Source organism: Perca flavescens, chromosome 5, assembly GCF_004354835.1.
Source record: "Perca flavescens isolate YP-PL-M2 chromosome 5, PFLA_1.0, whole genome shotgun sequence".
Lineage (NCBI taxonomy): Eukaryota > Metazoa > Chordata > Actinopteri > Perciformes > Percidae > Perca > Perca flavescens.
Window position 1 is genome coordinate 40,054,946 of NC_041335.1, and position 16,560 is coordinate 40,071,505.

Consider the following 16,560-nt stretch of genomic DNA (forward strand, 5'->3'; position numbering starts at 1 on the left):
TGAAATCCAGCATATGAGGACTGAAGGAAGGTTGTCTTATGCTGAGGCAGCTAAGAGATTTCAAGCTGAGCCAGTTCTAGTGAGACAGACAGCAAGAGCTGCTAAAGCCGCAGTTGTTGATGAGGAATTCCTGATTGTTAAGAAGAAAGAGTTTCTGTGCTTTATTGCGGAAGTTATAAATTGTACGTCGCAAGCAAGACACAGGTCTGAGAAGACCGCTATTGTGGTTAAAAGTGCCAATAGGTATCTGGGTATCAAAGACATTACGTGGGAGAGCATTTATGAAGAACTCCAGCACAGAGATAAATCTGGGATACCAACATCCCTATCACAGCCTGTCTCACAGTTGCCTACGTTGATTTTACAAGCTAAGACTTAAAAGGAAGAAAAGGAGAAAAAAAATAAAAAATAAAGAAAAAAAACATTTATTTTCTTCAGTGGAATGCTAGAAGTTTGGTGGCAAATGGGCAAGAGCTCAAGAGGTTTATCTCTGAACTAGAGATTAAACCTGAGATTATTTGCATTGTTGAGACATGGCTGAAACCTCATCTAAATTTTGTTTTAAATGGGTATGTGTGTGAAAGAAGTGATAGGATCGATAGTAGTGGGGGTGGTTGTGCTACTTTTATTAAGGTGGGGGTTCCCTACAGAGTTTTAGGTAAAGGTGAAGGCTTAGAGTATTTAGTTACTGAGGTTTGGTGTGATAATGGTAGTTTAAATATTGTAAATTTTTATAATCCCTGTAAAAGACTTGATATTGATGCACTGGAGCAGGTTGAAGGGCAAGAAAGTGGCAAAGTAATATGGTTAGGAGATTTTAACGCACATAGTTCTCTGTGGGGAGGGGATAGAACGGATCATAATGGTTTGGTTTTAGAAGAACTTATGGATAGGAAAGGGTTGGTTTGTTTAAATGATGGGTCACCTACTCGTGTTGGGGTGAACGTGCAGTCTGTATTGGATCTGACTTTAGTTTCTCAGTTCCTTGCAGGTCAAATAATATGGGAAGTTTATAGTGAGACAACGATTGGAAGCGACCATTATCCGATTTTATGTAGGATGGGTAATATTAGCTGCAATGTAAATCAGAGTTTCTCTGAAAGATGGAATTTTAATAAAGCTGATTGGATAATGTTTACAGTTTTAAGTGATAGGAATATGGGTCAGGTTGAGGTGATAGATGATGTAGATGAATTTGCAGAAAATATTAGTGTAGCTATGGTGGAAGCTGCAAGAGCTTCTATTGCCGAGTCGAGGCCGGGAAGTACGAGGCGGAAATTGGTACCATGGTGGACAAGTGACTGCACTCAAGCAATAAGCAGTAGGAATAAAGCGTTTAAAGAGTTTAAAAATAGTTTAAGCTTTCAAAAGTATATGGATTATAAAAGAGAGCAGGCTAAGGTGAGGAAAGTAATTAGGAAAGTAAAAAAGAATTACTGGATAAAGTATTGTAATACTATAGGACGACAAACCTCTTTAAATGATGTGTGGAGAGTTGTTAAAAAAATGAGTGGGGTGCGGCAATCTTGGAGTTATCCAGTCCTTAAGAATGGTGAGACTATGGCAGTGGAGGATGGAGATAAAGCAGCATTAATGGTCAAAGATATAGCAAATGTTCATAGTAGTTTTAACTTAACTGAAGATGAAAGACATAAAAGAGAGGCAACAAAAAGACAGTACCAATATCTTTTAGAAAATGTAGAGGATCGAGATGATAGTTTGAATGCGAGTTTTTCGCTAGGTGAACTAAAGAAGGCTGTGAGCAAGGCGAAGGTAACAGCTACGGGAAAAGATCGAATAAGTTATGCAATGTTGAAGCATCTCGGTAACGAAGCTCTTCATACTATACTGGAGTTAATCAATAAAGTATGGGAACAAGGAAAAATTCCAAAGAGCTGGAAGATGGCTGTTATTATTCCAATTAGAAAGCCAGGAAAGATCCTACTGTGACTTCTAACTATAGACCAATTGCTTTGTCATCCCACCTAGGTAAGATAATGGAGAGAATGATTGTGGAGAGACTGACTTTTTTGTTGAGTCTCGAAATTTGATAACGCTGCTCCAAAGCGGCTTCAGGAAAGGAAGGTCAATTATGGATCCAGTTATTAAATTGGAGAGTGATATAAGAAAGGCCCAAGTATGTAAAGAAGTAGTAGCTGCTATATTTTTTGATATGGAAAAAGCGTATGATATGCTTTGGAAGGATGGTGTGTTAATTAAAATCCGAAGGCTTGGAATAGACGGGAAAATGTATTGCTGGATTAAGGATTTTTTGAGCAATAGGCAAATTCAGGTGAGGATAAATAGTAGCTTCTCTGATTGTGTTTTTGTGGAAAATGGTGTACCCCAAGGAAGTGTTATCTCACCAATTTTGTTCTCTATTATGATAAATGATATATATGATACACTTGATTATGATATAGGTAAATCATTGTTTGCAGATGATGGCGCTCTCTGGAAAAGGGGTAAAAATGTTCAATTCATTGTTAGAAAATTGCAGAATGCTATCGACTGTGTAGAAGAATGGGCTGGGAAATGGGGATTCAGGTTCTCTGTTGAGAAAACCAAGGTAGTGTTTTTCTCGTTTAAAAAAAAATTGAAGAAAGGTTTACGTTGAAATTGTATGGTAGAGATTTAGAAAGAGTAAAATGTGTGAGATTTTTAGGTATGCTTTTTGATTCCAAGCTTACCTGGCATAATCATGTGGAAAAGGTAGTTAGCAAGTGTAAAAAAGTAATTAATATAATTAGATGCTTGTGCAATAAGGAGTGGGGAGCAGATATGACTTCAATGAAAAGATTATATGTGGGATTAATTAGATCTATTGTTGATTTTGGGTGCGTGGCTTATGGGTCTGCTGCAAAATCTGAATTAAAGAAGCTTGATGTTATTCAGGGTTCAGCCCTCCGGATATGTTCAGGAGCCATGAGAACCTCCCCTATATCAGCGCTCCAGGTTGAAATAGGGGAAATGCCATTTGAGTTGAGACGACTGCAAATGTCACTATCATATTTTGTTCATCTAAAAGGACATGTGGAAGACCATCCAACTAAAAGTGTCCTCATATCAACATGGGAGCAGGCAAAAAGTAAAAGAGAGACGTTTAGTGCAAGTATACATGAAAAGGTAAAGCAAGCGGCTGTAGAACATTTTGAATTTGGTCCATCTGTAGTCTATCCACCGCATCCACCGTGGCTGCTACCGGTTCCAGATGCTGATATAACTTTGCATGAAAAGATAAAAAACTATAAGGGGGATAGTGGACAAATGGCTATGAGGTATGTGGATAACTATTATGGGTATGTGCAAATATTTACTGATGGGTCAAAGCTACCAGATACAAGGAAAGTGGCAATTGCATATGTGATACCAGAGTTTGATATTAAGTTTTCTGCAAGAGTTTCGGATCATTTATCAGTGTTTTCAGCAGAGTTGATAGCTATTGTGATGGCCTTGCAGTGGGTAGAGCAAAGTAAACCGATAAGAGTAGCTATATGCTCAGACTCGTTGTCAGCCTTAGAACATTTTAAATCAGGTAACTCATGTGAAAGGTCTGATATTGTGTGTGAGATATTGACGTTGCTGCATAGTATTCAAAATGGTGGGACGCATGTAAAGTTTGTTTGGGTTCCGGCTCATGTAGGTATGGTTGGTAATGAGTTGGCAGACAAGTTTGCTAAACAGGCTTTGAAAGCGACAAATGTATCTATTCAGTGTAAAATATCAAAATCAGAGGCTAAGTCAATGATTAAAAACATGTTAAAAAGTTGTGGCAAGATAAATGGGACAGGGAAGTTAAAGGGAGGGATTTTTTACAGTGTAAATCCTGAGGTGGGTCAGGGTCGTTTAGTACTAAGGTGTCGAAAAGAAGAGGGAATTTATACAAGAATGAGACTAGGGCATACCAGACTAAACAAAACATTACAGTTAATAGGAAAACATAATACAGGAAATTGCGAGATTTGTAATGTGCCAGAGACAGTGGAACACGTCTTTATGATGTGTAGGAAATTTAAAAGAGAAAGGGTTTTTATGAAAAGGAAAATAGAGGGCAGTGGAGAAAGTTTTATCCTTAGAGATCTTTTGTCTAAGGGCTCTGATCATAGAGTAATAAAGTATATGCTTGAATTTTTAAAGAACACTGGACTCATTGACAGAATATAGGGTTATTTCTTTATTTTTTTTTTTTTTTTTTTGTAGCTTGCAGGCTGCAGTATTTTTCAAGGATGTAAGCCATAGTGATGATCATGCACAATTTATCTGGAGGGTGGCGGTAGTGCGCTAAGTTAGTCCGCATCCGCCGTTAAACAAGCAACTGAAGAAGAAGAAGAAGAAGAAAGCAGAAAGAAAAGTTCCCTCCCGTTTCCCGTCGGACCTTAATGAGTGTGACAGCCAGCGGAAGTAAACAAGGCTGCTGGCCGTAGCGTTAGCTGCATGCTGCTGTTGAATGAGCTGGAAGACGGTATTGTAGTCGTAGAGCAGATGATTCTTTCAGCTGGAACTAAGCAACAATGTCTTCAGTTGAGTGTTTGAGAGAGTTTGTCACCGAGCGACTAACTGCTGCTGCTGAACAAATATTCCGAGTTGTTGAAAAAACTATCGTCGAGTACGAGGAAGAGATCGCTCGGCAGCGCAGACTGTTGGATGGCGTTTGGAGACCAGAAATCAGGTTACACAGGATAGGTGAGTTTAACCGCTACTATTTGAATCCTGGTTCTATATGTTACACAGGATAGGTGAGTTTAACCGCTACTACAGTATTTGAATCCTGGTTCTATATGTTACACAGGATAGGTGAGTTTAACCGCTATTGTTTTTATCATGGTTAGAACGGACTGGGGCTAAAAAACAGCCCTGGGCTTTCTCCCAAATAGGCCTATCATCCGGCCATTCGCCCCTAGCCGTGCAGACGCTAGCCAGGATGTCCTGATGTATGTCACCATACTGTAGCCTGTCAGAGGAATTCATAGCAAGTAACATCTCAAAACCAATGATGATAACTGGGGTTGTGTTTATTAATGAAGCCTCAGCCTTCAAATAAAAACAAAAAATGTACAATGCCATTACAAATAAAATACAAATAATGAAATGTCACTGGCTATAGAAACCCCAAATTACACAAACTTGTAATTATGTAAGGCGGTAAGGGTGGTGATGGTGCAGTGGATATGACTCGTGCCTTTGGTGTGGGACATCTGGGTTCAATTCCCTGGCACTGAACCCCTAGTTGTTCCAGAGGTGTGCAGCCTCTGATTTATATTTATATTTATTTATTTATTTATTTATTTATTTTATATATATATATATATATATATATATATATATGAATGAACAACCACCAGGGCTTTGCCAGTTCCACAATAGTAAACGTAAATATGAAAGATAAAGAAAAACTGCACTGATGGAAGACAGACGGAAAGTGCAAGCTATGATTTTGGTTACATTTGGTGAATTATTCAGCCCCCTTCCCTGTTGCTTAGCACGTTTAGGTACCAATGCATGCCTGATGTTTTCCAGTTTAATTCAATACCATAGTCTTCATCCTAGCAGCAAAAGTGAGCTCTCTACAACCTCTCATATACAACCAAGTGAAATTGCGGTCAACCCGTGATTCATTTGTAAAATAAATTATTAAACATGTTAAGGTTGACAGCACTAAATGGCACGATAATTATCATAATCATGATGCACACCCATGTTGAGCTGACTATGCAATTCGCTAAGATAGGGATAAAGGCAGCCTGCTCCTGGTACTTACCAGTACCTCTTGTTGATGTGAAGTTAACTCTGCTCATCATGACCAGGCTGCAGATGCATTTTGCTGCATCAGTCTCGAGAGAGAGTTGGCCCTCTTTTCTTTTACTTTTTCCCATCCACCTTTCTCCTTACTTTTTCTGCTAGCCATTCTGCCGGCGATTTGATTTTGCCCTGTCGCTCAGGCTGGAAAACTGTACATTTTTCTTTCCTGACCTGCTACCGTTACAAATCTGCGTCTGTGGCCAGGGACCAATCACAAACTGGCTAGTAGGCCGACTCTTCTTCCTCAGTTTTTTTTTTTTTTTTTTTTTTTTTTTTACACCTGTCGGCTGTTCATATCGCTTTGTTAGACTTTTTTGTGTTCTGGACTTTTTCCGAAGGCACAGATTGTCAGTCCGTCCCTGGTTATAACCACAGATAGCTACGGAGTCCCTGTTGTGCCAACAAGTGATTACTGTCAGCAGGAGCGCCCTGTGCCCTGATTAGAACCATCCTCCTACCTTGGAAATGACTTGGTTTGATGAGTGAGGCTTATATTTGATAGATCATAGCCCACCCACAACCTTTTAACTGTTGAGAATATATCTTTTTTAAATGAGCAAAACAACCCATTAAATGCACTTTTCCACTTCAAAAAGTGCTTGGAGCTCCTACCTTGTGTTTGAAATGTTGTTCTGTCTCACAATGAGCTGATTTAATGATGTTGAGAAAGGTGATAATATAATGCCCTCCTGGCTACAAGCCTTTGTTGTGTAGAACACTGAATCCCAACCAAGGGTTAGTTACGCTGATGCCAGGGGGGTTGTGGAAAGATCGTAGAGAAGGTTAAATCATTTGATGAAAACATTTAAATTATGATTTGATAGAATATTCCAGCTGTAACATGTAAACAATAGAGGTTGCAGTTATGTAGGAGTGAATGAAGACTAGAAAGCAAGCGAGCACAGAAGTTTAGCTAAAAATAATGAATAAATAGCTAGTACTACAAAGTACAAAGAGTTGTAATGAGTAGCTAAAAGAAGTGGAGAAAGTGTTATAATAGTAACCTGAAAGTACTACATAAGCAACTAAAATGGTTAGCTGAAAGTAATGGATTAATGGTTAAAACATTCAGCCTCACTTTAGGTAGATATAGTAGTAGGATTGCTAACCAAACCAACCTAAACATTTACAATTCAACAAGTATGAAAAAATAACAATATCCACTTTTATATAATGAATAATTACACAATTGAGATAGATAGATAGATAGATAGATAGATAGATAGATAGCACTTATCAACAGCATCCTTTGGGAATTGGTGAAGGGGTACGGGAGTTCATCTGACAGGACTGTGGGGGTACCTCAGACCAAAAAGGTTGTAAACCAGTGGTGAAGAGTTTTAAACACGTAATCCTTTTGTTGATTAACCCTGATGACAGTAGTTCCCAAACTGGAGGGCCCCAAGTTATAACACCTCAACAACTGGTCCTTATTTTTAATAAATACATACTCATTAATATATAAATACACTTCTAAAAATGTTCAGGGCCCTGAACTGTACAAGTGTACCAAATCAATGCTTTTATGAAAAAGTGAACATATCACCTGGACTATTGAGCTTATCTCTGTACTGTGTGGGACAGATCGGTTTGACACATCAGATTAAATGTTTTTATTTTACAATAGTTAAAGCCTCTATCCTGTTTGACAGATCCTCAAACATCCCCTGCTTAATATTTTATTTTACATACAATAAATGGGACCAAACTAGTGATTGAGACCATAAGGTCATTATGATAATGTTTACTGAGTAATAAATTAAGTGAAAAGTAGGGTCGTTTTCTCATAGACTTCTATAAATCAGACTTATTTTCGGAGCCTGCTAAAAATGAGAGAGAATGCAGCATTAATGAGCTTCAGCATTGGCTCCACTTTTTAGCCCCCCGAAGCTCCTTCCATTATTTTTTACAGTCTATGGTCTCAGGAAGAAGAGAGCAAGTGTTCTGTTCTTTCCTCCAATAACAGTAGTATCCTATTTCTTTTGTTGTCTGTCCCTCCAGAGCTCCCACAGCAACATGTCTGTAAGGAGGAGGAGGTTCTCTCTGACCAGCAGCTCAACATGCCAGTTATAACCTCTGTGGTATCAGAAGCAAACAGTGACCACCAGCTCCTCTCTCCCAACTCTCATGAAGCTGAGAGCCAAGATCAGAAAGGAGGCAAGCATGGAGACTCAGGATCAACTAGAAATACAGAACCAGAACCAAAGAAGAGACGACGCAAGAGCAGAAGTCTCAGCAACAACGTAGACAACACTAACGTGTCAGAGATTCACCCTAATACTCAAACAGGTAAATAGTCGTTCATATGTGACACATGTGGGAAAGACTTTAAGTGTAATTCAGGTTTGAAGAAACACCTGAGAACCCACACAGGTGAGAAGTCATATTATTGCAAAACATGTGGAAAAGATTTCAGCCAAAGTAGTGGCTTGTTGGTCCAATTGAGACCTCGCACAGATGAGAAGCTGTACATTTACAAGAACTTTTATACTTTGATATATTCTGTGCTATACACTTCTCTACGTTCTTCTGTTCTGGCAATTGCTCAGAAACCCAGAGTATATTGTAAATATATCTAGGAATGCCTTCTAATTCTCTGTCTAGGTCTCTGGTTTTTTTACCTGTGGGTAAATGCAGACCTCTAGGAAATGCTGTTCATCATCATGTACGAAAGTACATAGAAAATCTGCAAACTTTCCCTTAAATTAACATTACCAGCTAATGCTAGTGCTAGCTAGTTTGGTTGACAACTTGCTACCGAATTCTGAACAAAACATACTTTTTTGGAGACGAAAATTGTTCCAATTGACTTTGATGAAATGAAAATCCAGTGAAGGGGTCAAAGTTTAAGTTGAAAACACGTACAGCACCCAAAAACAAGGTCAGGTCTATTTTAATGTACACTAGTACCATGGTTAGCATTGCTAAGCGTGCATTCACATTTCCTGTGCCCGCCGTCAGACGGTGCAGCTAAAACATCTTTCCAGTAATCTTTAATAATGGGGCGAAATGCGCAGGGCTTTGGTGGAAAGTTGAGACCGACTCAACTTTGAGAGAAATGCTACCCCACGTCACACTGCTGTGGCCTATCATGTAAGCGGAGATCAGACTTGTCAGTCCGTTTTGAGGCAGTGTGAGAACAGGAAACATCACTGCCTCTGTCACTGCCACAAGAAAGTTTAGGAACACTATGAGGGTAAAAAAAAGAAACGCAAGCACTGAACTGCCGAGGAGTTTGTGTGGCAGCTGACTGTTTGCCAAACAACGAAGCACAGCCCGTCCTTCTCTTTCTTTCTGTGAAATGAAGCTGCATTGTGCGGTCTAGTCTAAACTAGGGCTGTCCCAAACGATTATTTTTTTTAAACGATTAATCTAGCGATTATTTTTTCGATTAGTCGACTGATCTAACAATTAACTTTTTTGATTAATCAACGATAAATTTTTCAATGAGCGATTATTTTCCCGTTGCTCAATTATTAACAATTTACACAAAACAAATTTCAATAAGGTTCAAATCTATATTTATTAAAATTGTTTAACACTGCATTGTTCAAGTAAAATGAATTTTTAGTGCAACCTGAATCCAGATGTAGCTATCAATCCAACCACAAAAAGTCATTTTCAGGAGGAATACAAAAATAAAAACATTCATTATTTTTACAGTCTATGGTCTCAAGAAAAAGAGAACAATTGTTCTATTCTTTTCTCCAATAACAGTAGTATCCTATTTCTTTTGTTGTCTGTCCCTCCAGAGCTCCCACAGCAACATGTCTGTAAGGAGGAGGAGGTTCTCTCTGACCAGCAGCTCTGTATTCAGGAGAGGAACTCCAGTCTGGACCAAGAGGACCCAGAGTCTCCACAGATTAAAGAGGACCAGGAGGAACTGTGCACCAGTCAGGAGGGAGAGCAGCTTGTACTGAAGCAGGAGACTGATCCCTTTATGTTGGCTCCTACTTATGAGGAAAGGGACCACAGTGAAGGTCAGACTCTGAACTTCAATCCTGATGATGACACTCTAAGTGCAGCAGAGAAAGAGTCTGTAGCCAACATGCCAGTTATAACCTCTGTGGTATCAGAAGGAAACAGTGACCACCAGCTCCTCTCTCCCAACTCTCATGAAGCTGAGAGCCAAGATCAGAAAGGAGACAAGCATGGAGACTCAGGATCAACTAGAAATACAGAGCAAGAACCAAAGAAGAGACGACGCAAGAGCAGAAGTCACAGTAACAACGTAGACAACACTAACGTGTCAGAGATTCACCCTCATACTCAAACAGGTAAAAAGTCTTTCATATGTGACACATGTGGGAAAGACTTTAAGTGTAATTCACTTTTGCTGAGACACCTGAGAGTCCACACAGGTGAGAAGCCTTATTCTTGTGACACATGTGGAAAACACTTTGGACAAAATGCTACCTTGTTGCTCCACATGAGAGTCCACAATGGTGAGAAGCCATATTCTTGCAAATCATGTGAAAAAGATTTTATAAGTAAAACTCGCCTGAGAATCCACATGAGAATCCACACAGGTGTGAAGCCGTACATTTGCAAGACTTGTGGGAAAAGATTCTGTGAGGCTTCAGCATTAACAAGGCACATGAGAACTCACACAGGTGAGAAGCCATATTCTTGCAAAACCTGTGGAAAAGGGTTTGGGTGTAGTAGTGGCTTGTTGGTGCACATGAGAACACACACAGGCGAGAAGCCGTACATTTGCAAGACCTGTGGTAAAAGATTCGGTGATCCTTCAGCATTAATAAGTCATATGAGAACACACACAGGTGAGAGGCCGTATTCCTGCAAAACGTGTGGAAAAGATTTCAGACATAATAGTCACTTGTTGGTCCACATGAGAACTCACACAGGTGAGAAGCCGTATTCTTGCAAAACATGTGGAAAAGGGTTTGGGCGTAGTAGTGGCTTGTTGATGCACATGAGAACACACACAGGAGAGAAGCCGTACGTTTGCAAGACCTGCGGAAAAGGATTCTGTGACGGTTCAGGTTTAACAAAGCATATGAGAACTCACAGAGGATAAAATCTAATCTAATATTGATCCTTTGCATTTTGCGTTTATTGCGATTATAACGTTCTAGTGGTTGATGCTCAAAACTGACAAGAACCCTCAGAAGTGAGGAGCAACATTTTTGCAACAATTGTGGGAAAAGTGACCTGAGGATCAACATTGAGCTGAAACTCTCGTAGAGACGTGTTTAGAGCTGCAAAGATGAATCTATTAATCAATTAGTTGTCAACTTTTTAATTAATCGCCAACTATTTTGATTAATTATTTGATTCCAGCTTCTTAAATGTGAAAATCTTTTAGTTTCTTCTCTCCTCTGTGACAGTCAACCGAATATCTTTGAGTTGTTGACAAAACGACATTTGAGGACGTCATCTTGGGCTTTTGGAAAACACTGATCCACATTTTTCACAATTTTCTGACATTTTATCGACCAAACAACTAATCGATTAATCTAAATAATTGTTAGTTGCAGCCGTAGACGTGTTTAACTGAATGAAATACTTTTTAATGTTAAATATTTTGAACAAAGATGAGATGTCAATCACTTAATGTAAAGTTTCTCTTTGTATGACTATTACTTCTGTTATTAACAGTATTTCTGTGAAACATTTGTAATCTCCCAAATCAAGGGAGAATGTGAGTTGACAGTAGTGGCTGTTAAAGTAATGATGTGAACTTGATGGTTGTTTTTGCCGAATGTTCATTTACAAAGTATCTCAGAATCACTTTTAGTTTAAAGTTTAACAAGAACTTTAAATCCATGTACTTTGATTAGTATTTGATAGTTCTATATGAAGCCTCCTGAACATCTTTGCAGGAAGTCAGGGTCACATTCAGTCCCGACTTAATGTAGCAACAGATTTTTTTGAACTGAAACGGGGGTGCGTTGAGCACCCTGCTGTGTGCGCTCTGCCTTTTTATTATTATATAGTTTACAAGGAAGTCTCTGCTGATTGGCTATCACCTGGGACACAGCCAATAAACCAGAGACACGCCCACTAAACCAGAGAAAACAACTCAACACCTGTTGCACACGTTTGAACACCGTTCAACCAGGTACCGCAGCAACAAGGTGTACACCGATTTGAGATTGAAGATAGGTTTTACATTTCTGAGTGACTGACATCAGTTTTTATTACAGTATAAGAATGTTTAAGTGCCTTTTGGCCATTTTTATACACTAGCGTTTGTGTCTGACACGATTTTGGCCAAATGTTTTGCATATTTGTTTGATAAATGACAAATGGTTGATTGTTCGATTTTATACGGCTGTTTTTTTTTTGGAGAGTGTAATTAGCTATGTGATGACAGCATGGTTTGGGAATCTTCCTGTATCATCAAAATAAAAGTTATTGCTAGAGAAAGATCATCATAATCATCAGTGTGTCTTTGACCAGTGGTAGGGAAGATAATCGTCTGTGATCCATCCCATGTACTCTTGGTAAGTGTAGATTCTGACCAACAGAAGGCAGCAGTTCAGTTTTTCTGTGGGCTCAGAGGAATCCTAGCTTTTTATCAGTGGAACTCCATTTAATTACAGTGATCCATTGACTCACTTTAGATTCTTCAGGACCCTTATGTTTGATACTGTATCCTAGCTCATTATATTTGGAATTCTTGTAAAATAAAAAAGGAATACAAGTCTCCTTAGATATAATATGTAACTAGTTTGTGCATTCTAGTAGGACTTTACACATCTTACAAAGAACTAAATTATTTTTTTTAGGGGATAAAAATCCTTATAGGATTTGTTTTTTAATGGGTAGCTATTAAAAGATTTATTGGAACAAAGGACTGTGAAAATCCTAAAGGAAAAGCTCCCTCCCGTTTCCCGTCGGACCTTAATGAGTGTGACAGCCAGCGGAAGTAAACAAGGCTGCTGGCCGTAGCGTTAGCTGCATGCTGCTGTTGAATGAGCTGGAAGACGGTATTGTAGTCGTAGAGCAGATGATTCTTTCAGCTGGAACTAAGCAACAATGTCTTCAGTTGAGTGTTTGAGAGAGTTTGTCACCGAGCGACTAACTGCTGCTGCTGAACAAATATTCCGAGTTGTTGAAAAAACTATCGTCGACTGGGAGGAGACTAGGGAACCTCAGTCAGGGTTAAACCTTGTGCCAAACAATGAAGTAGCTGTAAGTGATGTGGAATGTAATGCTGGAAACACATCAGTTAGCTCCTCTGAACGTGCTGGAAGCTTTGGCCTCAAGAAACCTCTGCAGAAACACTGGAGTCCGAACAGGAGTGAAACCATTTAGTTGCTCAGTTTGTGGTAAAAGATCCCGTCTGAAGAACTCCTTAACGAGTCACATGAGGCTTCATTCGAAGAAAAATGTTTCACCTGCTCAGCATGTAAACTAGTAGTACTCTTTAGTAAAGGCAATTTGGTTAAACACATGAGAATCCACACAGGGGAAAAACCATTTAGTTTCTCATTTTGTAGTGAAAGATTCACCCAAAAGGGAAATGTGAAACAACACTTAACTGTCCACATGGGGACAAATCATTTAGTTGTTCAGTTTGTGATAGAAGATTCTCTTTCGGCTCAGTCTTGTCAAAAGACACAAGTGTGTTGGTGAGCGGAGCAGAAATCAGTGAAGCTGCAGAGATGCTCGCTGGGACAATTAGTCAAGTACTGAGTTCAAGTGTTTGTTCAACACTAATCAGCTTTAAACTTTCAGACTTAAGGCTGCTACTTGTCTCAAAATAAGCTTTTTTCAGCTAAAATAAATACACAATCATTGTAATTCTGTTTTTATTTGTCTTTATTTTGTTTTCCAGCGTACAGCTCTTTGGTATCTATGGTATCAACTGCAGTTAAAAGGTTGTACCTCAATATTTGCCACAGTTTTGGTAACTAAGCACTGTGTTGATTAGGAATTGTAAAACATTTTTGTATACATTTCTATGAATAAATCAAAGTTAAACTTATTTTACAAAAATAAACATTTTCCCTAAAGAAAGTGGTGGTTAGTAATGAGTTACATTTACATTTGTGTGTCATCTCAGTTATAATAACTGATAGGTTTGGTATGTGTGCATGCAGATGTTTGAATGTATCTTATCTATTCTGAGGAGTTTCTACAGACCAGTCAGTTTATTATGATATGGTCTCCCAGATATCAATAACTTTGTATTCTCCAAGTTAATATCTGAGATCTTTGAACAAGGTGACGTCACTTAAAAAGAAACAAACAAACAAACCAACCAAGGTTATCTAAATCACTTTATGTGAACTGAAGGACGCGGAGATGGTCATTTATATTCTTTTTCTCTTAAAGGTCCCATGGCATGAAAATTTCACTTTATGAGGTTTTTTAACATTAATATGAGTTCCCCCAGCCTGCCTATGGTCCCCCAGTGGCTAGAAATGGTGATAGGTGTAAACCGAGCCCTGGGTATCCTGCTCTGCCTTTGAGAAAATGAAAGCTCAGATGGACCAATCAGGAATCTTCTCCTTATGAGGTCATAAGGGGCAAGGTTACCTCCCCTTTCTCTGCTTTGCCCGCCCAGAGAATTTGGCCCCCCCATGAGAGAGAGAGACATCATGGCTTTCAAACGAGCAAAGTGGCAGTTGGTCAAGACCACACCCCCACCCTCCACCTTGCCCCCCCCCTCTCTCCTCCTCAAAAGCTACAGACAGAAATTGTACATACTAAGGAAAGCTCATTGTGGGACTGGTGTAAATATACAAATCATAACTCTAAGAATGAATGAATTATTTAAGTGTAAGATCAACAGATAAGTCTTGAGACCCCTCTTGAAGGATCCAAAACGATCACATGAACGCTGAACTCTAGGCAACTCATATCATAGCATGCACGCATATTTATAGAGGACTGTCTGCAGGGAATGGGTCTGACCAATCACGGTGGGTGTGGGCCGCCTGGGCCAAAAATGCCAGGGCCGATGTTTTGTCCCTGGTGTGCAGAGGTGTCCGGCCTCTGATGTATAGCAATTGTAAGTCGCTTTGGATTAAAGCAGCTAAATGACATGTAATGTAATGTAACATGAATATTGGTACTTTCTGCTCCTTACAATTTACAAAATTGGCTCGTTACTTTAGTTTCAAATAATTTCAGTGGAGTTACCGTATTTTTAAGTTATTAAAACTGATTGATCATATAATCCAGAAAGTCATTATTACTAATTGTTTATATTTATATTATGGTATAGAAAGTCATTAGTGATTGCATTTACTCAGGGCCTTGGTGTGACTTGTTTTGTTGAACTTAGGCACATGTTAACTTTTATTTTTTTTCTTCACACCTCCCATGTGGATATACTGCATGCATACTAACATATTATCACAATGAACACATTGACCTAACTATAACAGTGGAGCTCAGTATATGCGACTTACCATGGCGCTCATGTTACAGAAAAAGCCTGTCTCATATTGAAACTACTAGCCAAATGAAAAGTTACCTTTTAATGGCGAGTGGAATTATTAACTCATGCTACAGACACAAGATTAAATAATACTTTGTTAATAATGAAGAAGCATGCTGATGGCAACTGTGTATTCTGTGGTAGTCCAGAGTCTATAGAGAATGTTATTCTACACTGTCCTAAATATCAAGAAGAAAGACTAAGATAAATCTCAAAATTGCAATGAAAACAGTTAAGGTTAATCTTAGAGGACATTCTACAAAGAAGCTCAGGTGAAATCTGTGTGGTGTCCAAACAACAATGCTGCGAGGATGTGTTGATAAGAAATCCGCTGGACACTGTTCTTGATTACAAAAGTTTATTTACAAGCTCTGCAGAAGCTCGGAGAATTAGGAAGCCCAAAGTACATTCTGAAGTTCTGCTCTTGAGACATAGCATATATTCTATGCTTTGTGTAACATGGATATATAACATGAAGTGGTGATGTGGGGGCAAATGATAGGGGCAGGGGCAACCAATCAATACCTTCCAGAGGGCCCCTCTGACCTGGTACCTCAGCAAAATGGAACCATGTGTATCTGAACCCCCACAACAGACACTTCAGTCAATGTTAGAAGACTTTTAGATACTGCATCTGTTTTAAATATGGATTTAGCTTAATGAGGAATACAGGACTAATTAAAAGTATTTAGTTTTTTTATTATTTTTATTTTGTTTGTTTGTTTGCTTCATACTTGGAAAAGTTAGACTCCAGCACCCCAGCCCGGTCCAGCTGGAGGCGGTAATGCACCATTAAAGTTCTTCTTCCGCCATAAAACCGGAAGAAGAAGAAGAAGAAGAAGAAGAAGTGCTACTCTTTGTGCAGTATGGTGTCTAACGTGAGTGGAACCAGCGGAGTGGGTTAGTGGTGCTGAGAAAGCATGTGTTCGGTTCTGTTCAGCGGTACTGGTCCATCAGAGCCTCGCTGGGTCTGATGGACTTGGTGCTGCTATCGGCGCTAGCTTAGCGTGCTAGCTGGTTAGCAGCACCGACCCAAGCAGAACAAACGGTGTCTGCGACGGACTCGTTGTGTGAAAATGACTGAAGTCCGGAGGCTGAGAGCGTTGGTGGAGCAGCGACTAGCTGCGGCTGCTGAGGAGATATTTGGGCTGTTTGAGAGAACGATAGCAGAGTACGAGGAGGAACTCTGTCGTTCAAAAGAGGAGAACGAGCGACAACGGGAGCTACTGGACGCTGTTTCCAGCCCTCATCTCCGGCTACACAGAGCAGGTTTGGTCCCTTGACTTCTTCTCTGGGTCCACACTCTGGTTCTACTGAGGTCAGACCCATATGGGTCAACTTCCAGG

The 16,560-nt window shown here is 39.4% G+C and overlaps 1 protein-coding gene across 1 annotated transcript in view; it reads left to right on the forward strand.

Moving 5' to 3' along the window:
* The window catches only part of LOC114556331 (uncharacterized), a 47,544-nt gene that overhangs the window by 21,193 nt on the left and 9,791 nt on the right, over positions 1–16,560 (forward strand). The window contains exons 4-5 of the mRNA XM_028579232.1: positions 7,860–8,088; positions 9,552–9,868. Of these exons, the coding sequence (XP_028435033.1) occupies positions 7,860–8,088; positions 9,552–9,868 (546 nt within the window). The remainder of the gene's footprint in view (positions 1–7,859; positions 8,089–9,551; positions 9,869–16,560) is intronic.